At 44.4% G+C, this 27,078-nt stretch overlaps 1 protein-coding gene across 5 annotated transcripts in view; it reads left to right on the top strand.

Moving 5' to 3' along the window:
* Nucleotides 1-27,078, top strand: part of LOC140741222 (zinc finger protein 148-like) — a 118,103-nt gene that overhangs the window by 12,670 nt on the left and 78,355 nt on the right. For 3 of the 5 annotated variants that reach the window (XM_073071174.1, XM_073071175.1, XM_073071172.1), the window contains exon 3: nucleotides 25,649-25,870. The exons of 1 other annotated variant lie outside the window; for it this stretch is intronic. In XM_073071174.1, the coding sequence (XP_072927275.1) occupies nucleotides 25,649-25,870 (222 nt within the window). The remainder of the gene's footprint in view (nucleotides 1-25,648; nucleotides 25,871-27,078) is intronic. One more of the 5 variants, XM_073071176.1, reaches the window with a different exon arrangement.

The following is a 27,078-nucleotide window of genomic DNA, read 5'->3' as shown; positions in this document are numbered from 1 at the left end:
AGAGGGATGTCTCTCTCCCAAATCACAACAACATGCTATTAGGTTAATCAGTTAGTTGATTCCTGATGTAATTGGGTGGCAAGAGCACCGGGAGTTGATGGGTATTTAGGGATGAGCAAATTGCCACAAAATGAACAGCGGGAATGAAACTGATGGGAATACTATGAAAGCCAGCATAGACTTGAATGTGCTAGCAGCTCATTGCATACACTCACAACCCTCTGAGTGAAGAAGTTTTCCCTCATGTTCCCCTTAAATTTCTCACCTTTTACCCTTAACCCATGACCTCCAGTTGTAGTTCCACCCAACCTCAGTGCAAAAAACCTCCTTGCATTTACCTTGCATCTATACCTCTCATCATTTTGTATACCCCTATCATATCACTATCAAACCCCAACAAACTCTATGATAAATTTCAGACCAGTTGGAAAAGCACCCTTTCCCTGTGACATAGCCAATTTCATTTCTGTGCTGTTGTAGCCCCTTTTTGTTTCATAGACTTTTATATGGATGTGGCACTTTACCTAATGCATTTTTTTGGAAGTAGATACAGTAAATGCTGTATCATTTGTAGTATGTTTATCTGCCTTCTCTTATTTCCAAAAGCAGCTCTACCAAGTTGGTCAGACAAAATTTCCCATAAGCAATCACAGTTGTCCAAGTTGATTATGGTTCCTACAACTTGAGCATTTCCAAGGTTAAACTGCTTGGTGTGTAGTTCCTGGGCTTATCCTAAACCGACTGTGATAGAGCTTGATTAACAGTTAACAGAGATGATGAGAGTACAGCCATTGATTCCTGGGTTTGAGTTACAGGTTACAACCTAACTGAAGTGTTCAGATTGTTTATGTACAGTCTGGATATTGTCGGGGGAACAACTTACCAAGGGGAAGCCACAGCGATTGGGTGTCTACAGGACTCAGAAAGGAAGGGGGGAAGAAGAGGCCTGCAGTAGTGATAGGGAATTCCATAGATAGAGGAGTAGACACGAGATTCTGGAGATTCTGTGGATGCGACACAGACGCCCTGATGATATGTTGCCTCCCAGTGCCAGGGTCAGGGATGTCTCGGAGCAGGTCCACAGCATTCTGAAGGGGAAGGGTGAGCAGCCAGAAGCTGTGGTACATATTGGTACCAGTGACATCGGTAGGAAAAGGGGGGTGGTCCTGTGGACCGAACCTAGGGAGCTGGGTAAAATCTGAAAAGCAGGTCCTCCAGCAGAGTGATCTCCGGATTGCTGCCTGTCCCACACACCAGTGAGAGTAAGAATAGGGTGATTTGGGAGACGAATGCGTGGCTGAGGAACTGGTGCAGGGGACAGGGTTTCAGATTTCTGGATCACTGGGATCTCTTTTGGGGAAGGTATGACCTGTACAGAGGGGACTAGTTACACCTAAACCCCAAGGGGACCAATATCCTTGCTGGCAGGTTTGCTGGAGGTGTTGGGGTTGTTTTAAACCAGTTTGGCAGGGGGATGGGAACCAGAGTGATAGGGCTGAGGGTGGGGCAGTTGGTTTACAAGCAGAGGCAGTGTGCAGTGAGACTGTCAGGAAGGACAGGCAGATGATAGGGCAAAATTGTGGTCAGTGGCATTAGTTGCATAGGTTGACAAAATTGAAAAGGGTGATGAATACAGGACTGAAGATACTATATTCCAATGCACACAGTACAGGTGGTCCCCGAGTTACGGACAACTCGTACTTAACGAACCAAGGAAGGAGAATGCCGTCCGCCATTTTAAGTCGGATCATGACGCCATCCGCCATTTTAAGTCGTTGCCGTTGACACTGTGTTGAGTGTTTAACTTTGTATTTGGCTTAAATTTTTCTCAGTAAGATTCACCCTGACCCCCCCCCCCCCCGCCCCCACCCTCTCCTGTTCCGGTTGGCTGGTGGCGCAGTGAGATCAGCGCCGGGCTCGAGAACAGAGGTTTCCGAGTTCGATCCACTGATAGACCACTCCCGTGCCGGGATGATGTCGATCCAGTGACTCCCGTACCATCTGTGCTGAGTTGATGTCGAGCTTGCAACTCGACCTCGTAAAAAAAACCACTGCCACCTCCAGTTTAAATTCCCACGCGGAATATTGTGAAGGATCAAATACCCAAACCCAGCATAGCCTCCACTTGTCCCATTTAGCCTGTCTCAGTGTGGCGGACCTGGGGAGCCGGTGGAGCTCGGGACCCGCCGCCCGCAGTGTTTCTGTTCCATTGATGGGAAGCGATTGCGATTGAAAATAAAGTGGAAATAATAAAGCGTTTGGAAAGAGGTGAAACGCCATCGGTCATTGGAAAAGTGTTAGGCTACAGTCGGTCAACGATCAGAACAGTTTTAAAGGATAACGGATAAAGTGAGAATAATGGAGCATGTGAAAGGCCATGCCCCAATGAAAGCTACAATTTTTACTAAACAACACAGTGGTTTAATTATTGGAATACATACGTTTCTTAAATGTTTTATGTCCATAGAAAGGTAAAATATATACTATACAAATGTTTGACTAAATGACGCTAAATAATACCGGATGTTCTTGTTCTGACTTACTTACAAATCCGACTTAAGGACAGACTCAGGAACGGAACTCGTACGTAATCCGGGGACTGCCTGTATACAAAATAAGGGAGATGAACTTGTAGTGCAGTTAGAGATTGGCAGGTGTGACATTGTGGGCATCACTGAGTCGTGGCTGAAAGTTGGGAGCTTAAGGTGCAAGGATATACATTGTATGGAAAGTACAGGCAGGTAGACAGGGATGGTGTGGCTCTGTTGGTAAAAAGAGCGAAATCAAATCCTTAGAAAGAGGTGACATAAGATTGGAAGATGTAGACATAAGGTAGAGTTAAGGAACTGCAAGGGTAAAAAGAACTTGAAGGGAGTTGTATGCAGGCCTCTGAACAGCAGCCAAGATGTGGACTACAAATTACAATGGGAGAAAGAAAATGCATTTCAAAAGGGCCATATTATAATCATGGGGGATTTCAATATGCAGGTAGATTGGGGAAAATCAGTTTGGTACTGATTTTGGATCCCAAGAGAGAAGATTTGTAGAATGCCTAGGAGACGGCTTTTTAGAGCAGCTTGTGGTTAAGCCCACTAGGGGATCAGCTATTCTGGATTGGGTGTTGTGTAATGAATCGGATTTGATAAAGGAGGTTAAGGTAAGGAACCCTTAGGAGGTGATAATCGTAATAAGATAGAATTCACCCTGCAATTAGAGAGAGGGAAGCTGAAGACAGATGAATCAGTATTTCAGTGTAGTAAAGGGAATTACAGAGGCATGAGAGAGGAGCTGGCCAAAGTTAATTGGAAATTGGGATATTAGCAGGAATGACAGCAGAGCAGCAATGGCTGGAGTTTCTGGGAGCAATTCGGAAGGTGCAGGATAAATACATCTCTCAGGATTGGGAAGATTTAAAAACACCCAAAGGGCAAATAAGAAAGTGATAAAGAGTGAAAAGATGAAATATGAGCTAGCCAATAATATCAGAGAGGATACCAGAAGTTTTTTGATGTAAAAGGAGTAAAAGTTAGGGGAGAGTAGATATCACACTGCTAGAAAATGTCTCTCAGGTAAAAATGGAGGACAAGGAAATGACGGACGAACTGAATAAGTATGTTGCATCAATTTTCACTGTGGAAGACACTAGCCGTATGCCAGTTGTTCAAGAGAGTCAGGGCAGAAGTGAACACAGTTGCTATTCCTAAGGAGAAGTTGCTTGGGAAGCTGAAAGGTCTGAAGGTGGGTAAGTCACCTGGGCCAGGTGGACTACATCCCAAGGTTCTGAAAGAGGTAGCTGAAGAGATTGTGGAGACATTAGTAAAGATCTTTCAAGATTCATTAGATTCTGAAATGGTTCTGGAAGACTAGAAAATTGCAAATGTCACTTCACTCTTCAAGAACGGAGGAGGACAGAAGGAAGGAAATTATGGCTAGTTAGCCTGACCTCACTGGTTGAGAAGATATTGGAGTCCAGGCAGTTGTGGAGCCCAGGTCATTGAGTAATTCTTCAGTGTCTTATGGTCTAATTACAAACTGCAGTCAGAAGGTTGAGAGTAGAATCAGTATATAGTAAAGCCTTATCAGTTTATTTCTTTTCCAGTGACTTCCATGCTGGTGAGAAAGTTACGACAATGACAATTAGGTAAAAAAAAAAGTGAATGCTAAATCTCTTCATGTACTCAATTGAAAAGGACGTTTGACTGAATTGGATGGAAGTGAAATTATAGGCAGTGGGGGTAAGAGGTATCAGTGCGTGGTTGGAACACTATCAGAATGAAGGCTGCGATGATGTGATGAAATCTGTGATGATTTGGGAGATGGGAGCTTGGTGTTCATAGCATCAGTGGGGGGGATGTTGTGAGGGGGACTGCAGTTGGTGAAAACCCAGCGGGGTTTGGAGCTGGCTCAGGCATAGAATCAGAAGAGGGTGATGGGAGGGAGCTGCGAACTCATCAGGTTTATCACCTTCACTACAAACTTCAAACCTCAAACCCACCCTCATTTCTGACACCTCTGTCCCTTTTCTGCATCTTCATTTCAGCAGGCAAACTATCAACTGACATTCACGTCAACCTACACCTCTTCCAGTCCTTATGAATCATCCTTTTAGTGAGTCAACCATCCTTTTTACTCAGTTTTTTCATTCTCCTGCATCTATTCTCATGGTGAAGCTCTCTGCTCCATGACATCTGAAATATTCTACTTAAGGAAATCCAGCTTCCCTTCTGCTGTGGTTGATAGAGCTTCACTTGCATTTCACGCATTTCTGCTCTCACTACTCCCATCCAGACAGCATAGAAGTAGAGTTCACTTGGTCCTCTATTCTTCACCCTACCAGCCTTCACATTCAGCACGTTATCCTTTGCCATTCCCACCAGATACACAGTGATTTCACCACCAGTCACATGTTCTCATCTCCTGGCAGGATATAGGAGGTATAACACCTGTCCCTACACCTTCTCCATCATCCAGGGATTTAAACAGCCTTTCTGGGTTAGGCAAAGATTCCTTTGCACCTCCTCCAACCTGATCTACTGCATTCGTTGCTGTAAATGTGGTCTTCTCTACATCGGTGAGACCAGATGTGAACTTGGCAACTGTTTTGGGGAATATATCTGCACCTTGTCCATAATGACCATCCTGACCTCCTGGTTGCATGCCATTGTTTTACTCCCCTCCACACCTGGTTCCATCTGCATGTCACTAACTACTGGGTCTCCTATCCTCTTCCCCCACTGGTTCCATCTGCCCCTCACCCCTCTCTTATCTGGTTCTATTCATCACCCTCTTCACTTATCCAATTCCAGCATCAGTAGCCTCTTGTTTCTACTTATCACCTTCTAGCCTTGTCACTACCTTCACCTCCACCTCCCCTTCCTCTCCTGCTCACCCCCCAAGTTGGCTTTATCTGCCTCCTTTTTTCTTTCTTCTTATCTGTATGTACCAGCTACAAGTTATACTGCAGAAGCCTGTCACAATTTTTTTCAACAGCACCTCCCAAAACCGCTGATAAGGGGACAAACGTATTGGAGACAACATGACTTGTATGCAGACTGTTGTGCAATAAATGTCTCATCCTTTATCAGTAGGTCAAAATTCTGGAGCTTCTAACTTAACAGCGTTGCTGACATTGTTATTACAATCAAGAATTGGCATTATGGGCTGGTCTTAGCAACAATAATCACTGCCTGGAAATATTTTGGGGTGAATTATGGCTGGCAGTGGCCTGTATTTCTAAAGGCAACTGTTAGACTTCAGTTGCTTCCACTTGAGTTAACTAAACATACTGAGCAAAAACTGCTGACTTATCTGTAGTTTAATTCTGTTATTGGACCCCCATGTGGAGGCCCATCTTGCAAATATTTAGAAACAGAGGTCCCTTTCATTTATATGTGGATTTCTGACCTGGAGATCAGGATTATAGTAAATTATTTATTTGTACATATAATTATATTAGACATAATGACCAGAGCAGGCTATTTGGCTCACCCGGTCTTCGCCGGTGGTTAAGCTCCATTCAAGTCTCTTCCTGTCAAAATCTGGCAGCGTAACTCTTGTTCCCTTATCCTCATACTCTTGTCCAGTCCCCCCTTATACTTGTTGTTCTACTACCTCTGTAGGAATCACGTTCTCACTGCCTTTTGTGTAAGGAAGTTTCTTCTGAATTCACTTTTGGATTTCTTAGTGACTACATTAGTTATGCTCTTCACCACAATTAGCAATAGCCGCTCCATCAAAACCTTTTAGCATCTTAAAGATCTCTATAGGACACTCTCTCATCTTCCTCCATATGTAGAGTGAATCAGCCTGACAGTCTGATCATTGTTTTCTGACACGGTAAGAATGGGGGCACTACGGTACTGTAGTGGTTGGCGTGACACTATTACAGCATGGGCATTGGAGTTCAGAGTTCAATTCTGGCGCCGTCTCTAAGAAGTTTGTATATTCTCCCTATGACTGCATAGGTTTTCTCCGGGTGCTCCAGTTTCCTCCCACAGTCCAAAGACGGACTGTTTAGTAGGTCATTATAAATTGTCCTGTAATTAGTCTAGTGTTAAACAGGTGGGTTGCTGGGGATGCATGGCCCGTTGGACCGGGAGAGCTTGTTCCATGCCGTATCTCCAAATAAAAAAAAATACCCTTGCATTGCTGGTGTTGTCTTTGTAAATCTGATCCATTACCTCTATATTGAGTGGCAGTATTTCAGGTCAGCCCTCAGCCTCCTCTGCTGCTATCCAATCACTCCTTGTAACTGAAATCCTTCAATATGGGCAGCATCTCAGTGAATCTCATCTGCATGCTCTCCAGTGCAATTCCATCCTACTTTCCATGGCACCACTGATCTTGATGTTGTCTGTAAGTTCTAACCTTTTGGACCAACAGGTCTTGCATATGAGGTGAGATTAAGTAGATTTAGCCACCATAAGTGGAGTTGTGAAGAATGAGGTGACCTCATTGAAACAGAGTTTGTATAGGGTAAATACAGTGAGGATGTTTCCTGTGATGATGTAGTTTCAAATTAGGGGCCCAAGTCTCAAAATAAAGGGCAAGCCATTTAGGACATCAGGAAGAAATTTCTTGACTCAGAAGGTGGTGGATGTTTCCATAGAACATAGAACAGTATAGCACAGTTTTAATTTTAAATTAAACAATTTAAAACAGGCTCTTTGGCTATGATGTTGTGCTGACCTTTAACCTACTCTAACATCAACCTAACTCTTCCCTCCCACATAACTCTCCTTTTATCATCCATGTACCTACCTATCTATAGAACATAGAACACTACAGCACAATACAACTTTCTATTCAAGAGGGCTGTGGAGGCTGTCATTTAGTTCATTTATACTCTCTTTTTGCACAATTTTTTAAAAATATATTATTGTACTTTAGAGTGATTTTTATCTATTACAATGTACTGCTGCGACAAAACAACAAATTTTACAACATATGTCAGTGATAACAAAACTGATTCTGATTTTAATTCTGTCTATGAAGTTTGCATGTTTTCTCTGTGCCCGCATGGATTTCCTCCTACATCCCAAAGATGTGCAGTTTGGTAGGTTAATTAGCTGTTGTATGAGAATGTGGGGGATAAAAAATGGGTTAGAATAGAATTGGTGTCGAATTGGGAAGAACACTGGGCCAATTGGCTGGTTTCCCTGCTGACCCTTTCACCTATCACCTTCCAGCTAGCCTCTTTCCCCTCTCCCCCACCTGTTAATTCAGACATCTTCCCCTTCCCTCTCAGTCCTGAAGAAGGGTCTTGGCCCAAAATGTCGACTGTTTACTCTTTTTTTTCCATGGATGCTACCTGACCTGCTGGGTTCCTCCAGCATTTTGTGTGTGTCCCTTTCTATGTTTCTGTGGCTAGAGTGAAATGTGTTACATGTGATTTGACCCTCAAAAGTAATTTAGATTACCAGTCTGTTCCTCCTTACCAAGGAAAAGGTTGTGCATTATTGAGGTAGATGGAGGGAAACTTTCACTTGCTGGAAGACTCCATATCAAGGGTGCCTAACTAGATGTTCAAGGGTGATGTGTTGGCCAACACTTTTTGTTTAAATATAAACATTAAGGAACTCCCTCAAAATTCTGTTGAGGTTGAGGACGAACTGTCAGAACTAAGGCTACATTTTCTACAACACTACAACAAAAAAAACCCCCAAGAACGAGATAGGAAGTTAATACAGTGCAAGATAAACATACAATGATAATATAATTCTCAATAATAATTGAAAAAACACCCAAATTAAAGTCGTGTAAAGTTAGTGTCCCCCCCCCCCCACCCCTGCAAAGAAAAAAAAAGAACTAAGGCTACTTATTAATTTTATTTGTTGAGTAAGAGGTATAGTACCAAAGCAGATATTTGAAGTAGGGTTAGATGAGCTACAGTCAAAATAAGCTTTGGAACAAACTGTAGAATCTCACTCATCTTGTGTACCTAAGATACTTGGTTCTGTGTTTTCAGTAGTTCAATAATTAATTCTTCACCATTTCATGGGGACTGGAATATGTTATGTTTCTTGAGAAGCTGATTCTGATATGCTGCTTTTTCACCTTACACTCAATCAAAAAAGTGTTTTTGGGGAGTGAGTTACCAGGAGAACTGCATGCAGAAGTTTAATTTGGTATCTTATTGTGACCCTCAAAATGTCTGCACTCTGCAGTTCTCTGAACTTGAGACTTGTGTTTCTTAGGCATTGGAAAATTTTGTTAAGAACAACAAAATTGCTAGATGAGTAAAGGTTTAGTTCCATCAGACCAGGTGATCAATGGTCCTGGTTGACTCAGGAATCAAAATACTTAATTTCCATTCTCTTCAGCAGACCCAGGAAACACCCAATGGTGGAGAGGTTTGTGACCCACACATATAAGGCCTCAAGATGGAAAAATTAACTTTTAAAAATTATTGTACCTGACCGTCTGTCTTAGTATTCTTTGTGTTTAGACTTCTGGATCTTTTTTGACTTCTACTGTTCCAAGTCTGTCACCATTCAAAATACTTATTCCTATCCTTTCATCCAAAATGGACCATATTAATGTAGCTGTGTTGAAATCTGTTATCTACAGTTCTTATTCACTTAATCACTTAATGTATCAAAGTTCTTTCTAATTTTGTGCACATTTCTACAATAGTCATTGCGTCAACAATACTTACCTTATTATAGGTCACTATTGTGGCATTTAAGTTATTGTTATAGGTTGAGGTACTGCACAGACCCATATGGGATTTGAATTCAAGAAAGTATCTATTATCTCTCTTTTGTTTTCTGTTGCCTAACTGAGCCTTGATTAAACTGGAGAAGAGACTTTGAATATTTTTAAAGCAGAGTTAGATCAATTTTTGATGAGCAAAGGGTAAAAGGTTATCTCAGAAGTTAATGTTACGCTTAGATCAATCATGATCTTAAGCTGGACAGGCTTCATGTGCTGAGTGCCTACTCTTGCTCATAATATGTATGTTCATATGATAACTGGATCTGTAGATATCCATATGGTCAGCTTATTGTTTTACCACTTCAAAATAATCAGATGAGTACATTATATATTGTCACTTTTCACTATGTCTTTCCTGGTAAGAACACATAACTTATGTAAATCACCCCTCATACACCAGTCTCTTCAACCTCTGTCAGTCTGGTTGCTCTTGTTAATAGTTATGTTATCAAAGTCTTGTGATGACCAAAACAGTTCACATTATCTTAAGTATGCTCACACCAATGATTTAAGAAATTACAGATTTATTTCCTTTTTTTTGGATCCTTACTGGTCTGTTACTGGTTATATTTTATTAGGAGTTTGAAAAGATTTGGTATGTCAACAAATACACCCAAAAACTTCTATAGTTGTACCGTGGACAGCATTCTGACAGGCTGTGTCACTGGCTGGTATGGAGGGGCTACTGCACAGGACTGAAAGAAGCTGCAGAAGGTTGTAAATCTAGTCAGCTACATCTTGGGTACAAAGTACCCAGGACATCTTTAGGGAGCAGTGTCTCAGAAAGGCAGCGTCCATTATTAAAGACCTCCAACACCCAGGGCATGCCCTTTTCTAACTGTTACCATCATGTAGGAGGTACAGAAGCCTGAAGGCACACACTCAGTGATTCAGGAACAGCTTCTTCCCCTCTGCCATCTGATTCCTAAATGGACATTGAATCTTTGGATGCTATTTCACCTTTTTTTAAATGTACAATATTTCTGTTTTTGCATGTTTTTTAATATATTCAATATATGTAATTGATTTACTTGTTTATTGATTATTATTATTTTTATTTTGCTTATTTTTTCTTTGCTAGATTATGTATTGCATTGAACTGCTGCTGCTAAGTTAACAAATTTCATGTCACATGCTGGCGATAATAAACCTGATTCTGATTCTTGATCCATCACGGAATATGAATCACTTTATTCCTCGCCATTGAGTAATGTTACAGTAGCTTCATGTTTTTTCACATCAGGATCCCCAGCTCTCTGCCTGTAGCCAATAGGGGAGTCGGGGGTTAAGAGGACAGACTGGAAAGTCGAGTTGAGGCCAAAGTCGGATTAGTCCTGACCTTAATGCATGGTAGAGCAGGTAAGAGAGGTTGTTTGGTCAACTCCTGTCCGTGAATTAAATTTTCTTAAGTGATTAGTGATAGAAAATTTGGAAAAAAAAGAATAGAAGAATCAAGATGAGAGCAAGATGGAAATTTACAATTTGACGAAATGTTCTTGTTCAAAGTGAAAGAGCAAGTGATGCTAAAATAGTCAATAGTACAGCACAAAAAGTAGTGAGGGAGGGGACTCAAGTTGAACTAAAATAAGAATATTACAAAATTCACAAAGGGTATGTTCTTTGTGTATTCTGATGTCCTTGCCTTGAGGCACTGGCAGAGACATCTGGCATGAGTTTTTTCTACAATTCAAACTCTGCACTTGAATAATGGTTGACTCACCTGCCAATATATGCAGTAAAGTCTGTGTACAGCTGGTGAGAATGGAATATGACAGATCAGCATGACAGTATGATTTGGGCAATTCCTCCATTGGCTATAGAATAGTGAAAGCAAGACCTCAGTTTCACCCTTGAAAAGGATCTCTATATTAAATAGCTAAATAGTTCAAGTGCAATTAATTCATAAAAATTAATAAAAATTCTGATTGATTAGCAGCTCCTGTTCTCATGAGGGAGGATTTCTAACCATTCCCAGAGAAATCATTCACAATCATCGAAGCTCTTCAAATGGAAGCATAATTAATATTTCTACATTGGCACATGAGCTACTTGGAGCATAGCAGGAAGACTTAGTCACTGACTTTTTTCAACATCATAGCAGATGTAGCAGCTGCCATAGCTTGATATCCACCATATTATAGAGGTAGAACATTGAGTACTGAGGGATCTCTTTGTGCCAATCCTGATCATAGCAATTCAATGTGGTTGCATTGCCCCCTCTGATGTTTCAGCAGTCCTGAACAAACGTCCTGAACAAACCAGGTGGCCAAAAATACAAAAAATGCAGATAATGAAAATTGCAAACCACTGGATTTCTTCAGATCTGTGGTGTCTAATACCCTATTATATGGCAGTCTCAAGAACATGGCAGTAGCCGTGTTGTTTGACATATTTGCACTGACAAGTGTGACAGTCAAGAAGGCTGTCCATTTGATTTAAACATTGTATTTCCCTGTTGTCATGCTACTTGACAGTAGTTTCACAGCATTCATGGATATAGAGTGTAAGAGGGGTTACTGTGAAAACAGTGTAATGTGAGTATCTTCACATAGCCATCACAAATTAATGACAATCTGTGCTACTGGCTATAATTAGCAGAGTTTGTGCAAAAAATGATAGTATCAATAGGCTGCAGTCTGCAGGTAATAACCCCACCGTTATACAACCCAGATTATTGTGAGTGACAATCATGGGAGAGCACTGCCCACAGAGTAATCGTGCAATGCACAGGGTTGACAGTTTCATTGGAATTACATTTCGTGTTACCCTTAAGATTAGTAGAGGAGGTCAGTTGTCACCAAATTCATAATTGAGTCTGTAATCATTCAAACAGTTCTGTGCACTTGAGCATGGCAGACTCCAAAGTTCCCACAAAACTCTTATGGGAGGTTCATTTGCCTTTGATCTGATTTGCCTCCTTGTAACTTCACTTGTGCTGGAAAGTGAAAATGGGTCTTCTTCAAGGCCTGGTCATTGCTGATGGCATCACTGCCAAGATGCCTTAAATCTCTGGTCCTCTGTGGTGTTAATGTCCACATGTGACTCTCCATTGAATTCTCACTGCTGGTGCAAATACTAGGGAAGGCCATGCAGTTTGATCTCCCCCAGTTTAGAGGGCAACTAAACTGCCCTCTTCACAAGGATGACACACCAGGAAGCATTAAAAAGTCATAAAAAAACTGGTATAGATGCAGAAAATACTTCCTAACATGCATGTGTTCAGTTCTGGTCACCTCATTATAGGAAGGATTGGAAGCATTAGAGAAGGGTACAGAGGAAATTTCCCAGGATGCTGCCTGGATTAGAGAGCATGTCTTATGCTGAGCAAGCACATGGGAAGGGTGGATAGGACAAAAGAGATATCTCTGACAGGATGAGACCAGAGCTGCATGAGGATAAACTGTTAAAGTTATTTGATTTTTATCGAATAGTGAAGAGAGAGAGAGAGAGAAATAGAGAATAAACAAAAGGGATGGTACTTTGCATCCCAGGTCTCAGGGTCCAGGATGTTTCTGATTGTGTCCATGACACCCTGAAGTGGGAAGATGAACAGCCAGAGGTTGTGGTACATATTGGTACCAGCAACATGGGTAGGAAAAGGGAGTCCTGAAAACAGACTACAGGGAGTTAGGAAGGAAGTCGAGAAGCAGGACCTCAGAGGTAGTAATCTCGAGATTACTGCCTATGCCACGAGATAGTGAGTATAGGAATAGAGTGGGGTGGAGGATAAATGTGTAGCTGAGGGATTGGAGCAGGGGGCAGGGATTCAGCTTTCTGGATCATTGAGACCTCTTTTGGGGCAGGTGTGACCTGTACAAAAAGGACGGGTTGCACTTAAATCCGAGGAGGACCAATATCCTGGCGGGGAGGTTTGATAAGGCTATCGGGGAGAGTTTAAACTAGAATTGTTGGGGGGGTGGGAACTGAATTGAAAAGCCGGAGGAAGGGGCAGTTGGCTCACAAATAGAGAAAGCTTGTAGGCAGTGCGAGAGGGAGGATAGGCAGGTGATAGAGAAAGGATGTGCTCAGACTGATGGTTTGAGATGTGTCTATTTTAATGCAAGAAGCATCATGAACAAAGTGGATGAGCTTAGAGCGTGGATCAGTACTTGGAGCTATGATGTTGTGGCCATTTCAGAGACTTGGATGGCTCAGGGGCAGGAATGGTTACTTAGAGTGCCAGGCTTTAGATGTTTCAGAAAGGACAGGGAGGGAGGCAAAAGAGGTGGGGGCGTGGCACTGCTGATCAGAGATAGTGTCACGGCTGCAGAAAAGGAGGAAGTCATGGAGGGATTGTCTACGGAGTCTCTGTGAGTGGAAGTCAGGAACAGGAAGGGGTCAATAATTGTATTGATTGTTTTTTATAGACCACCCAGTAGTAACAGGGACATCAAGGAGCCTATAGGGAGACAGATCCTGGAAAGGTGTAATAATAACAGGGTTGTTGTGATGGGAGATTTTAATTTCCCAAATATTGATTGGCATCTCCCTAGAGCAAGGGGTTTAGATGGGGTGGAATTTGTTAAGTGTGTTCAGGAAGGCTTCCTGACACAATATGTAGATAAGCCTACAAGAGGAGAGGCTATACTTGATCTAGTATTGGAAAATGAACCTGGTCAAATGTCAGGTATCTCAGTGGGAAAGCATTTTGAAGATAGTGATCATAATTCTATCTCCTTTACCATAGCATTGGAGAGGGATAGGATCAGGCAAGTTAGGAAAGCATTTAATTGGAGTCAGGGAAATATGAAGCTATCAGGCAGGAACTTGGAAGCATAAATTGGGAATAGATGTTCTCAAGGAAATGTACGGCAGAAATGTGGCAAATGTTCAGGGGATATTTGTGTGGTGTTCTGCATAGGTACGTTCCAGTGAGTGGGGATGGGAGAGGATTCCGGAGGGTTGGAGGGTTGCAGATGTTGTTCCCTTATTCAAGAAAAAGAGTAAAGATAGCCCAGGAAATTATAGACCAGTGAGTCTTACTTCAGTGGTTGGTAAGCTGATGGAGAAGATCCTAAGAGGCAGAATTTATGAACATTTGGAGAGGCATAATACAATTAGAAATAGTCAGCATGCTTTGTCAAAGGCAGGTCGTACCTTACGAGCCTGATTGAATTTTTTGAGGATGTGACTAAACACATTGATGAAGGTAGAGCAGTAGATGTAGTGTATATGGATTTCAGCAAGGCATTTGATAAGGTATCCCATGCAAGGCTTATTGAGAAAGTAAGGAGGCATGGGATCCAAGGGGACATTGCTTTGTGGATCCAGAACTGGCTTGCCCACAGAAGGCAAAGAGTGGCTGTAGATGGGTCATATTCTGCATGGAGGTCCGTCATTAGTGGTGTGCCTCAGGGATCTGTTCTGGGACCCTTTCTCTTTGTGATTTTTATAACTGATCTGGATGAGGAAGTGTAGGGATGGGTTAGTAAATTTGCTGATGACACAAAGGTTGAGGGTGTTGTGGATAGTGTGGAGGGCTGACAGAGGTTACAGTGGGACATCGATAGGATGCAAAACTGGGCTGAGAAGTGACAGATGGAGTTCAACCCAGATAAGTGTGAGGTAGGTCAAATATGATGGCAGAATATAGTATTAATGGTAAGACTTGGCAGTGTGCAGGATCAGAGAGATCTTGGGGTCAGAGCCCATAGGACACTAAAAGCTGCTGTGCAGGTTGACTGTGTGGTTTAGAAGGCATACGGTGCATTGGCCTTCATAATTCGTGGGCTTGAGTTTAAGAGCAGAGAGGTAATGTTACAGCTACATAGGACTCTGGTCAGACCCCATTTGGAGTACTGTGCTCAGTTCTGGTTGCCTCACTATAGGAAAGGTGCAAAGGAGATTTACAAGGATATTGCCTGGACTGGGGAGCATGCCCTATGAGAATAGGTTGAGTGAACTTGGCCTTTTCTCCTTGGAGCAACGGAGGATGAAAGTTGACCTGATAGAGGTGTAAAAGATAATGAGAGACATTGATCGTGTGGATAGTCAGAGGCCTTTTCCCAGAGCTGAAATGGTTGCCATAAGAGGACACAAGTTTAAGGTACTTGGAAGTAGGTACAGAGGAGATGTCAGGGGTAGGTTTTTTACTCAGAGAATGGTGAGTGAGTGGAATGCGGTGCTGGCGATGGTGGTGGAGGTTGATACGATAGAGTCGTTTAAGAGACTCCTGGATAGGCACATGGAGCTTAGAAAAATAGAGGGCTAGGGGTAACCCTTGGTAATTGCTAAAGTAAGTACGTGTTCGGCACAACATCATGGACCGAAGGGCCTGTATTGTGCTGTAGGTTTTCTATGTTTCTATGTTCTAAAAAAATGTAAAAGCTGCAAAGTGAGAGCAGTTAGAGAGAGAAAGCATGAACAAGGAATATTTAAAAGCTGTGAAACACAGAGGTGTAGAAAATGCCCAGTAGGCCAGCCCATGCTGGTGAAGAGTGCCAATATTATAAATGTATGACTTCTAGTTGAATGGGCCAATTCTGATATAAATAGAAAAAGCAGTTTACCCAATATTATTGAATTCAGTATTATGTCCACAAGGCTGCAACGTGCCAGAAAGATGAGGTGTTGTTCCTTAAGCTTGTGTAACAGTATAGGAGGCCGTAGACTGACTGGTGAGAGTCCTTCGATTCCCTTGATACCTAAAATTCTATCAATCATCGATTAGTTCTGGATTACATGGGTAAGATTTCAATGGGGGTAGGCTGAATTAGGGACAAAAGTAGTGGTAAATATTGCTGAGGGGTATGTAAGTAAACCTATCGAATGGACATAGAACCTCTTTTTGAGTTAAATAGGATACTAAGATTGCCAACAGCTTGTTCCCCCTGAGAGTCGACAGTGGGAGGTGAAATTGATGGAAAGTTTAAAGGAAATTGTACTAAGCCTGAAAGAAATGGTTTAGGTATTCTCAGTGCTTGGCTGGGAAAAAAATGTGACTCTTTCAGTTGGATGAAGTATGGCTAACCTGATACCTCAGAGGCTAACAGAGGGAGTCTGAGAAGTGAGAGAAATTCAGAACTGGTTGCTGCTGGCATGCGTTTGAGAGCTGACTCGCCCTGTGTAAATGATGCTACCAAGAAATAATGTGGAGGTGAAAAAGAGGAATGGACTAGGGATAGATCCGTGGGTGACTGAAAGTACTGGTGCAAAGTGCGAAGAGAAATTAGAAGTGCTCTAGTTGGACAGGTAAGAGTGGAACCAAACAAGTGCAATTTTGTTGAGCTGGAACATGGGAGGAAGGGGAAGTTTTGTGGGGCAGTTTGCATGAACTACATCAAAGGCATCAGGCAGGTCAAGGAGGGAGAACAGATAATGGTCACTGTCACAGAGGTTGCTGTTTGTGCAATAACTGCACTGGTCAGGGCAGAAACCTGATTGCTTCCAGTACTTCAGAGGTCTAGAGCAAGGGATTTTGTTTAGCATTGTTTAATGAATATATGGAAGAAATTTATAACTGATAATGATGAAAACTGCTTTATACTGAGAATTCTTCAGGCTGTGGAGTTTGCTTTTAGGATTTAGGCATTAAATGGATGAAGGATTGTGGGAACAGGTTGACTAAATATCATTGAGATCATTTGCTTCAATGGTAAGTGAAAATGTGGACTGATTGAACTTAAAACAATTTGCCTCTCAGTGAAATAGCTATGCTTGGTTTGGAAGATCAATAGACAACAGACTTTCAAAGAAAGTCAAGGAGTGAGCTCCTCTGAGAAGGAGGAGGAATGTCAGGAGATTCTGTGCCACCGATGCTAGCAAAAAAAAGCAAAGCTGACTTGATTAGACGGCCAGATACTCAAGGTTGAATTTAGTAGGTTTAAATGTGTCTGAGGAGAGTGGTGGCCAGAAAGAGGGTTGCATCACTGAGCAAGTTGAAAGGATAATGATATAATTGGGGTTGTTGTTGCATTTAGTAGGTTTAAATGTGTACACGTCAAAAGCAGGACAGAAATACAAGATTAGCTCTCTAAGTGTATGATCAAAATGAAGAAGTGACTGATGAAAGGAAAAGAAAGCATGCTTCATAAAGATAAAAGCTATTGGGTAACTGTTGGCAGTGAAACCAGATTGACAAATGCTGATTCCAGTTTATTTGGCTATGGTCCATCATTGGTTTATGGTTTCAAAACCCCACAATTTAGAAATATTCATCTTTGTTTTGAACTCTGTCATTGTCTTGCCCTTTCTTATTTCTATATCCCACTGTAACAACTCCCTGAGGCCGCTTCCCTCTTTCATTTCTGGTCTCTTGTGCATCTTGTCTTTAATCACTACACCACTGGTGACCACACTTTGAGCTGCATGTTACCCAGGTTCTGGGATATGTACCCTAAACCTCTCCACCTCTTTTGTTTTCTCCATTAATTTGATCCTTAAAAATCTAATTCTTTGAGTGAACTTGTTCAAGTATCTATGTATGTGGCTCATTGTTCGATATTGTTTTGTAATGCTCTAGTGAAGTGGCTTGGGGTGTCTTACCAAATTAAAGTTGTGGTTGAGATGGTAGCAGAAACAAAAGTGATCTGATAAAATGCCCAAAGCTTGTCATTTGCATTTAACAAGTTTTTAATCTGAGAAAAAGAAAGTTCTTAAGTCACAAAAGTAGTTCAGGAGAGCAAGATTAAATTAACCAAGAGTATGATTAGAATGCAGAAGTTATTGACAAAAGTTAAAAAAAAACATATTTCCAACAAAGCCCCTTGAATAACTAGAAAACAAAGAAACCGGAATTGCAAGTGGTGCAGATTACAGTTATCTGAGTAATCCGTTAAAGAACACAACATGCCTTAGCGATACAAGCTTTGTAAATTCATTTGGTGGTTTCATTTATCATATTTTGGAAGCAGTGAAGGAGTTTGGATCTTCACAAGATAAGGGAATAGAACCTTCTATTATTCAGTTTCTGTAATGTACAAAAAATATTCGTGTAAACTATACAAATTGCATCTGTTCCGAATGGACAGATTATGTTTTGGGGAAAGGCCTGCAGAATGCACATATTCAGAATGCACAGCTGGGGTGGAAGTTCTATCCAACTGGAGAGAGAGAGAAACATATTCAGTTGATGGCTTGATTTCTGACACAGGCTGAGGTCTTTAAGTATGTTTTCAGATGAAATTTTAGAAAAGAGAAGATATTCTTAGTGGGTTAATTTCATTGTTATTTTGAAATACACTTTTTAAAATGTTATTTAAAATGTTATTTTGTATGTTATACATGTCATTTATATAGCAAAATAGCTTTTCTTGAGTGCTTTTATCATTTTTTCCCAAATGGTTTGTAAAATTTCTCACATTTCTCTTTCTTTCACGATATAGAAGGAGGTCATTCAGCCTGTTGAGTTTATGTTGGCTCAAAGAGCAATTGCATCAATCCAATGCCCTCACTTATGTACTTACAACCTATTTTCTTCCATATACAGTTTGTGAATTCTTTGCAATTACTTGGTTTTCTGTATTAGTTACTCACAAAATGTGGTCTGATCTTCATCTAAGTCAAATAATAGAAAAACACAATCTGCCTCAACTAATAACACACAAACAATTGTACTTCTTGTCAGTACTGAGTACAGCATTTAAACAATCACAGTCTAGGTTCAAAAAAGTATGTGAATCTCTGGGGTAATGCCTTCTACAAAAGCTATTTGGAGTCAGATGTTCCAATCAATGAGATAAGATTCTAAGAATGGGTTGTAGAGGTACCCTGCCCTATAAAAAAAAGACACAAGGTCAGATTACTGACAGAGCTTGCTCTTCTGAAGAAAGATCTGTTTATGTGCACCATGCCTCAATCAAAGCAACTTTCAGAGGACGTTTGAAGAATTGTATAGATGCCTGAAGCTGGAAAAGGCTACAAAAGCATTTCTAAAGATCCGAGTGTTCATCAGTCCACAGTAAGAGAAATTGTCTACAAATGGAGGAAACACAGTTCTGTTGCTACTCCCTAAGAGTGGGCTTCCTGCACAAATCACATCAAAAGCATAACATGCAATGCTCGAGGAGGTGAAAAAGAATCCAAGGGGAACAGCAAAAAACCAGCAGAAATCTCTAGAACTTGATAAAGTCTCTGTTCATGTGTCCGCTGTAAGAAAAACACTGAACAAGAATGTTGTTCATGGAAGGACACCACAGAGGAAACCACTGCTCTCCAAAAAAACACAAAACTGCACATCTCAAGTTTGCAAAAGACCACCTGGATGTTTTACAACACTCTGGGACAATGTTTTGTGGACAGATGAGACAAAAGTTGAACTTTTTGGCAGAAATGCACACTGCTATGTTTAGAAGAAAAAAAGGCACTGAGCACCAACACCAACATTTCATGCCAACTGTGAAGTATGGTGGAAGTAGCATCATGGCTTGGGGTACTTTGCTGCCTCAGGGCCTGGACAGCTTGCAATTGTTGAGGGAACAATGAATTCAAAATTGTATCAAGACTTGTTACAGGAGAATGTCAGGGTAGCGATCTGTCACTGTCACGGTCCGGATTGGTTCCCCTTTAAATTTAGTTAGGTTGAGATCCGGACCATTGACGCCTAGTTCCCTTCTAATTCCGTTTCACGCGTCCCTTGAGCTTGGCAATCAAGGTAATCTACCCTTGACCCGAACCGGCAGCTTATAAGCCCCTGGCTTTAGCCGTTCGGGGCGAGAGTGTTAAGAAACCTTCGCAAGTTGCCGCCGCCGCTACGACAAGCCAGAGTGATCCAGCCCGCATCGGAGTGCCAGCAATTCGCCTTCCGTCGCCAGAGTGGGTCCGGGCAAGGTCAGTCTACCAGGGGTGAGTTGAAGGCAGAGTCCTGACTCGACGTTTATGCCCCTTGTTCGTGTCTACCCCTCGAAGAGTCCCGGCTCGGTGCCTGAGCTGAAGGCGGAGTCCTAACTCGACGTTCATGCCCCTTGTCCATGCTACCCTTGGAAGAGTCCTGGCTCGGTGCCTGAGTGGAAGGTAGAGTCCTGGCTCGATGTTCATAACCATTGTCCGTGTCTACCCCTCGAAGAGTCCCGGCTCGGTGCCTGAGTTGAAGGTGCAGTTCCGGCTCGATGTCATGCCCAGTGTTGGTGTCTACCCCCCGAAGAAGAGTCCCAGCTCGATGCCTGATCTGAAGGAGGAGACCTGGTTCAAGATTCCTTGTCCTGTGTTTTGGTGTCCACGTTTCTGGCTGCAGCGATCCATGGTATCCAAGTGTCTGGTGGTGGTGAATCAAGGTCCCAGTCTCCAGGTCCAAGGGCCGTGGCGGTCCCAGTCCCCAGGGTCCCAGTCATGGCCACGGCTGTCCATGTTCCCCCGTCCAAGTCCAAGGTCCGCGGCTGTCCATGTTCCCCCGTCCAAGTCCAAGGTCCGCGGCTGTCCATGTTCCCCCCGTCCAAGTCCAAGGTCTGCGGCTGTCCACATTCCCCTGCCCAAGTCCAAGGTCCGCGGCTGTCAATGTTCCACCCTGTCCAAGTCCAAGGTCCGCGGCTGTCCACGTTCCCCGTCCGAGTCCAAGGTCCGCGGCTGTCCACGTTCCCACTGTCCAAGTCCAAGGTCCGCGGCTGTCCATGTTCCCCCGTCCAAGTCCAAGGAACGCGGCTGTCCATGTTCCCCCTGTCCGAGTCCAAGGTCCGCGGCTGTCCATGTTCCCCCGTCCAAGTCCAAGGTCCGCGGCTATCCACGTTCCCCTGTCCAAGTCCAAGGTCCGCGGCTGTCTATGTTCCCCCTGTCCGAGTCCAAGGTCTGCGGCTGTCCATGTTCTCCCTGTCTGAGTCCAAGGTCTGCGGCTGTCCATGTTCTCCCTGTCTGAGTCCAAGGTCCGCGGCTGTCCATGGTCCCCCTGTCCAAGTCCAAGGTCCGCGGCTGTCCATGTTCCCCCTGTCCAAGTCCAAGGTCCGCGGTTGTCCACGTTCCCCCTGTCCTAGTCCAAGGTCCGTGGCTGTCCATGTTCCCCCTGTCTGAGTCCAAGGTCCGCGGCTGTCCATGGTCCCCCTGTCCAAGTCCAAGGTCCGCGGCTGTCTATGTTCCCCCTGTCCGAGTCCAAGGTCTGCGGCTGTCCATGTTCTCCCTGTCTGAGTCCAAGGTCCGCGGCTGTCCATGGTCCCCCTGTCCAAGTCCAAGGTCCGCGGCTGTCCATGTTCCCCCTGTCCAAGTCCAAGGTCCGCGGTTGTCCACGTTCCCCCTGTCCTAGTCCAAGGTCCGTGGCTGTCCATGTTCCCCCTGTCTGAGTCCAAGGTCCGCGGCTGTCCATGGTCCCCCTGTCCAAGTCCAAGGTCCGCGGCTGTCTATGTTCCCCCTGTCCAAGTCCAAAGTCCGCGGCTGTCCATGGTCCCCCTGTCCAAATCCAAGGTCCGCGGTTGTCTATGTTCCCCCTGTCCAAGTCCAAGGTCCGCGGTTGTCCATGTTCCCCCTGTCCTAGTCCAAGGTCCGCAGCTGTCCATGCTCCCCCTGTCCTAGACCAAGGTCCGCGGCTGTCCATGTTCCCCCTGTCCAAGTCCAAGGTCCGCGGCTGTCCATGTTCCCCCTGTCCAAGTCCAAGGTCCGCGGCTGTCCATGTTCCCCCTGTTCAAGACCAAGGTCTGCGGCTGTCCATGTTCCCCCGTCCAAGTCCAAGGTCTGCGGCTGTCCATGTTCCCCCTGTCCAAGACCAAGGTCTGTGGCTGTCCATGTTCCCCCGTCCAAGTCCAAGGTCCGCGGCTGTCCATGCTCCCCTGTCCAAGTCCAAGGTCCGCGGTTGTCCACGTTCCCCCTGTCCTAGTCCAAGGTCCGCGGCTGTCCATGCTCCCCCTGTCCAAGTCCAAGGTCCGCGGTTGTCCACGTTCCCCCTGTCCTAGTCCAAGGTCTGCGGCTGTCCATGCTTCCCCTGTCTGAGTCCAAGGTCTGCGGCTGTCCATGGTCCCCCTGTCCGAGTCCAAGGTCTGCTGCTGACCACGTTCCCCCTGTCCGAGTCCAAGGTCCGTGGCTGTCCATGTTCCCCCTGTCCGAGTCCAAGGTCCGCGGCTGTCCATGTTCCCCCTGTCTGAGTCCAAGGTCTGCGGCTGTCCATGTTCCCCCTGTCTGAGTCCAAGGTCCGCGGCTGTCCACGTTCCCCCTGTCCGAGTCCAAGGTCCGCGGCTGTCCACGTTCCCCCTGTCCGAGTCCAAGGTCCGCGGCTGTCCACGTTCCCCCTGTCCGAGTCCAAGGTCCGCGGCTGTCCACGTACCCCCGTCCCGAGTCCAAGGTCCGCGGCTGTCCATGTTCCCCCTGTCCAAGTCCAAGGTCCGCGGCTGTCCATGTTCCCCCGTCTGAGTCCAAGGTCCGCGGCTGTCCACGTTCCCCCTGTCCTAGTCCAAGGTCCGCGGCTGTCCATGCTCCCCCTGTCCGAGTCCAAGGTCCGCGGTTGTCCATGTTCCCCCTGTCCTAGTCCAAGGTCCGCGGCTGTCCATGTTCCCCCTGTCCGAGTCCAAGGTCCGCAGCTGTCCATGTTCCCCCTGTCCGAGTCCAAGGTCTGCGGCTGTCCACGTTCCCCCTGTCTGAGTCCAAGGTCCGCGGCTGTCCACGTTCCCCCTGTCCGAGTCCAAGGTCCGCGGCTGTCCACGTTCCCCCTGTCCGAGTCCAAGGTCCGCGGCTGTCCACGTACCCCCGTCCCGAGTCCAAGGTCCGCGGTTGTCCATGTTCCCCCTGTCCTAGTCCAAGGTCCGCGGCTGTCCATGTTCCCCCTGTCCGAGTCCAAGGTCCGCGGCTGTCCACGTTCCCCCTGTCCGAGTCCAAGGTCCGCGGCTGTCCACGTTCCCCCTGTCCGAGTCCAAGGTCCGTGGCTGTCCACGTTCCCCCTGTCCGAGTCCAAGGTCCGCGGCTGTCCATGTTCCCCCTGTCCAAGTCCAAGGTCCGCGGCTGTCCATGTTCCCCCTGTCCGAGTCCAAGGTCCGCGGCTGTCCATGTTCCCCCTGTCCAAGACCAAGGTCCGCGGCTGTCCATGTTCCCCCTGTCCGAGTCCAAGGTCCGCGGCTGTCCACGTACCCCCGTCCCGAGTCCAAGGTCCGCGGCTGTCCATGTTCCCCCTGTCCAAGGTCTGCGGCTGTCCATGTTCCCCCTGTCCGAGTCCAAGGTCCGCGGCTGTCCACGTTCCCCCTGTCCGAGTCCAAGGTCCGCGGCTGTCCACGTACCCCCGTCCCGAGTCCAAGGTCCGCGGCTGTCCATGTTCCCCCGTCCAAGGTCTGCGGCTGTCCATGTTCCCCCTGTCCGAGTCCAAGGTCTGCTGCTGACCACGTTCCCCCTGTCCGAGTCCAAGGTCCGCGGCTGTCCACGTTCCCCCTGTCCGAGTCCAAGGTCCGCGGCTGTCCACGTTCCCCCTGTCCGAGTCCAAGGTCCGCAGCTGTCCATGTTCCCCCTGTCCGAGTCCAAGGTCTGCGGCTGTCCACGTTCCCCCTGTCTGAGTCCAAGGTCCGCGGCTGTCCATGTTCCCCCTGTCTGAGTCCAAGGTCCGCGGCTGTCCATGTTCCCCCTGTCTGAGTCCAAGGTCCGCGGCTGTCCATGCTCCCCCTGTCCAAGTCCAAGGTCCGCGGCTGTCCATGTTCCCCCTGTCCAAGTCCAAGGTCCGCGGTTGTCCACATTCCCCCTGTCCAAGTCCAAGGTCCGCGGCTGCACATGTTCCCTGTTTCCAAGTCCCAGGTCCGTAGCGATCCTAGTCCCTAGTCCCCTAGTCCGAGGTTCGTGTTCCTCTTTGTCCTCCTCGATTTCCCAATCTTCTGTGTAGCGAGTAATAAACGCTATTTTATTGTACCTAAGAAAGACGTTTGTGTCCTGCGTGTGGGTCCTCTCCCAGCACCTTTGTCCCCACTTCATGACAGTCACCTGAAACTTAATAGAAGTTGGATGATGCAGCAAGACGATGATCCGAAAGATAAATCAACAACAGAACGGTTTAAAAAGAAGAAAATTTGTGCTTTAGAATAGCCAAGTCGGAGTCCAGACTGTAACCCAATTGAGATGCTGTGGCATGACCTGAAGAGTGCTGTTCATGCAAGGTATTCCAGAAATATTGATGAACTGAAACAGCTTTGTATGGAGGAAAGGTCTAAAATTCCTCCTTGCTGTTTTGCAAGACTGATCAGCAGCTACAGGAAATGTTTGGTGGGGGTTATTGCTGCTAAAGGAGGTTCTACCAGTTATTAAATATAAGGGTTCACATACTTTTTCCAGTTTGGACTGTGATTAAACGTGTGTTCAATAAAGACATGAAAAGTACAATTGTTTGTGTGTTATTAGTTTAAGCAGATTGAGAAAGCAGCACCACTATACTGATTAATAAAAACTGAACCAATCAATACTGAATGTTTGCTAGATTTTTTTATGATTTTAATAACTATTTACACAGGTAAATATGTACATTGGAAGTGGGGAATGCAAGATTGTTTACATAGTTCTGCCAAGTCAAATTTATTAAGTCCGATTTACTACAATTTTAAAACCGCAGCCTTGGGAAGTCTATGATTTTTTTTGTTAATTTTGAAGAATGGCATTTACTGTTTAGGGAAAAGTAGGTTCTGCTCTTTTATGCTCCTTTGTGAGTCTACTTGGCTTGCATAGGAGGAAACCAAAAACTGATACAGTCATGGAGAGTGCTTATAAATTCCACACGGATAGCACCAGAGGCCAGAATTGAATCTTAAGTTGTTGGAGCTGCACAATTTAAAAAAACTGGCTTGATCAATACTAAGTGTTCATTAGGATATTAGGAAATGCTGAAAACATTCAGCAGGTTAGACAGCATCTGTGGAGAGAGAAAGAGTCAACACTTCAGATTGAAGACTTCATCAGCGATCAAGATTGAGCAGTGTCCACATGGCCTGAATTGACAGGAACCTGGATGTTACATCAAAATGTGCACCTAACCTGTTCCTAACACATAGAAGAGGTGGTTAATCGGTATCATGTTTTGAGTTTCAAAAATCTGTACATTTTATGAGTAAAGAAAGGATGTGGGAGGGCAGAAGTTCCAGATGATTTACTTAATGTTACCAGCAAATGGATAGTATGTTTAAAATGATTATGCTTATGGCAAGGGTCAGTTCAGGTTTTCAAGTCTGGAAACAGTTACACACTCAACTTGTGTCTGGATTTAATTTCAAACCTGAGCAGACCTCTTTACAAACTGGCCAGTTTACTGAGAAAACTTCCTTGTTCTTTGAATAATTTCATGGGATATTTTACAACTACTTTCAAAAGCAGGTTAGCATCTTGTCTCAAAGACTGCATTTTTGAGAGTGCAGCACACAGATTGCAGGCTGAGGTTGATGGAACCCACAACTTTCTCACTTCGAGGCTGGAGTTACTGAGTCATAAGTACCAGGGCCATAATAATTTTAATAAAATGGAGAGAAATGAGAGGGCTACGGAAGCAGCAATTATTGTTTCATTCTACTTTGTATCCATTTTCAACAAAACTTGTCTTACACAATGTTTCTCTTCATTAAAGGAACTGGGGAAAACCACAGTTCTGGATGGAGTTGAACAGTTTGATGAAAAGCAGAGAGAGCAGGAAGATCTAGAAAAGCTGCAGGTAAATGAAAACCTACTGAAGTTCAGAGAGAACGAAGACATGTTGAAGCTCAGACAGCATGAAGAACTGATGAAGCTTAGGGAGCATGAAGATTTGCTGAAGAAACAGAAGAGTAAAAAAGTTGGTACTACCTCTAAAGTAAGTTTGTCACGATTTTCCTAAAAGATCGTGATTTGCAGTTTCCACAAGGAATACCGTTGGAAAATGCACTGAAAACTATGCTGATGTTGTTTGGTAATGTTATATCCAAATCTCTCCTCAAATCATTTGCATGTTGCCAAGCATAAAACCTTCCTTGAATAAATGCAATAAAGCTTCATTAGTGAGCATAATGGAAAATTTGTTCCAGTATTTGGTGTTTTTGAAGAACCAGATCTGGGGTTTTAGTTTACTCTTTTTTTATAAAACAGTTGCATTACCAGGGAGGATCAGTTGACTGAGTTTGAACTTATGTACGCTGAAATTAATATTATTTACGTGTTTCTTAACTTCCGTATGCTTGACATGTCTCTAGCCAGTACATGTGAATGACATTTTAGGAGACCAGTGGGATAGATTTGCTGACTGCTGCAGGGCTGCAGAATCTTCTGCCATGTGGGAACACAGTTTGCGGATGCTTTTCCATCTTGCAAAATGTTTGGGTTGTGAGCAGTTCACAGGGGCAAGACCCTGTCATAATCTGAGGAGGACCTGAGAAGCTATAGCATCCGGATGAGAAATAGATCTGAGTCAGGATTTCATTTCATTGCTGGCCACGGCCAGTCAGGTTGTTAATATGAATTTGCGTAACTGCATGCACTTGTCGACCTAGGATCCTGGTGTAATGTTTGAATGCCTGTCTGTAACAAATGTTTCAGTTGGGAAAAACTTGTTCTGTGTGTGGATGATTGTGGTAAAGCGACATTTGAAATAAAGGTTTGCAGAACCTTTGCTCCATTGTAAAGTGATGGTTTGTGCCCATAATGTGTTTAAAATTTTGGAGGTCTGTGATCTATTACATTTCTACTATGTAGGTTGAGTTATTACCTGGACAGAAACTATGTTGGACACACCCAGTCCAAACTTGATCAAACGTGTGTAAGATAAATATGTATTGAGGCCACCAGGTTTTCACAGTGATAGCAGAATTCTTTTTTAGATTCAACTCTAGTTGCATTAAAGTTGTCCTTAACTGGAGAGTTGAGACCTGCTAAGGGAGCATTTCTAGGGGCTACTCTTGCCCATTCTGTTGTCAGGGAGCCTGATGCATTTGACTCAATATGTTCCCTGTTGTTCATGCAAGCCCACCTTTGACAACTGACCCCTTTACAATTCCCATTTGCATGGATACCAGCCTGATTAACAAT

Source organism: Hemitrygon akajei, chromosome 18 (assembly GCF_048418815.1).
Source record: "Hemitrygon akajei chromosome 18, sHemAka1.3, whole genome shotgun sequence".
Classification (NCBI taxonomy): domain Eukaryota; kingdom Metazoa; phylum Chordata; class Chondrichthyes; order Myliobatiformes; family Dasyatidae; genus Hemitrygon; species Hemitrygon akajei.
Note: the sequence above shows the minus strand (reverse complement) of the source record. Positions and strands in the feature narration are given on the sequence as shown.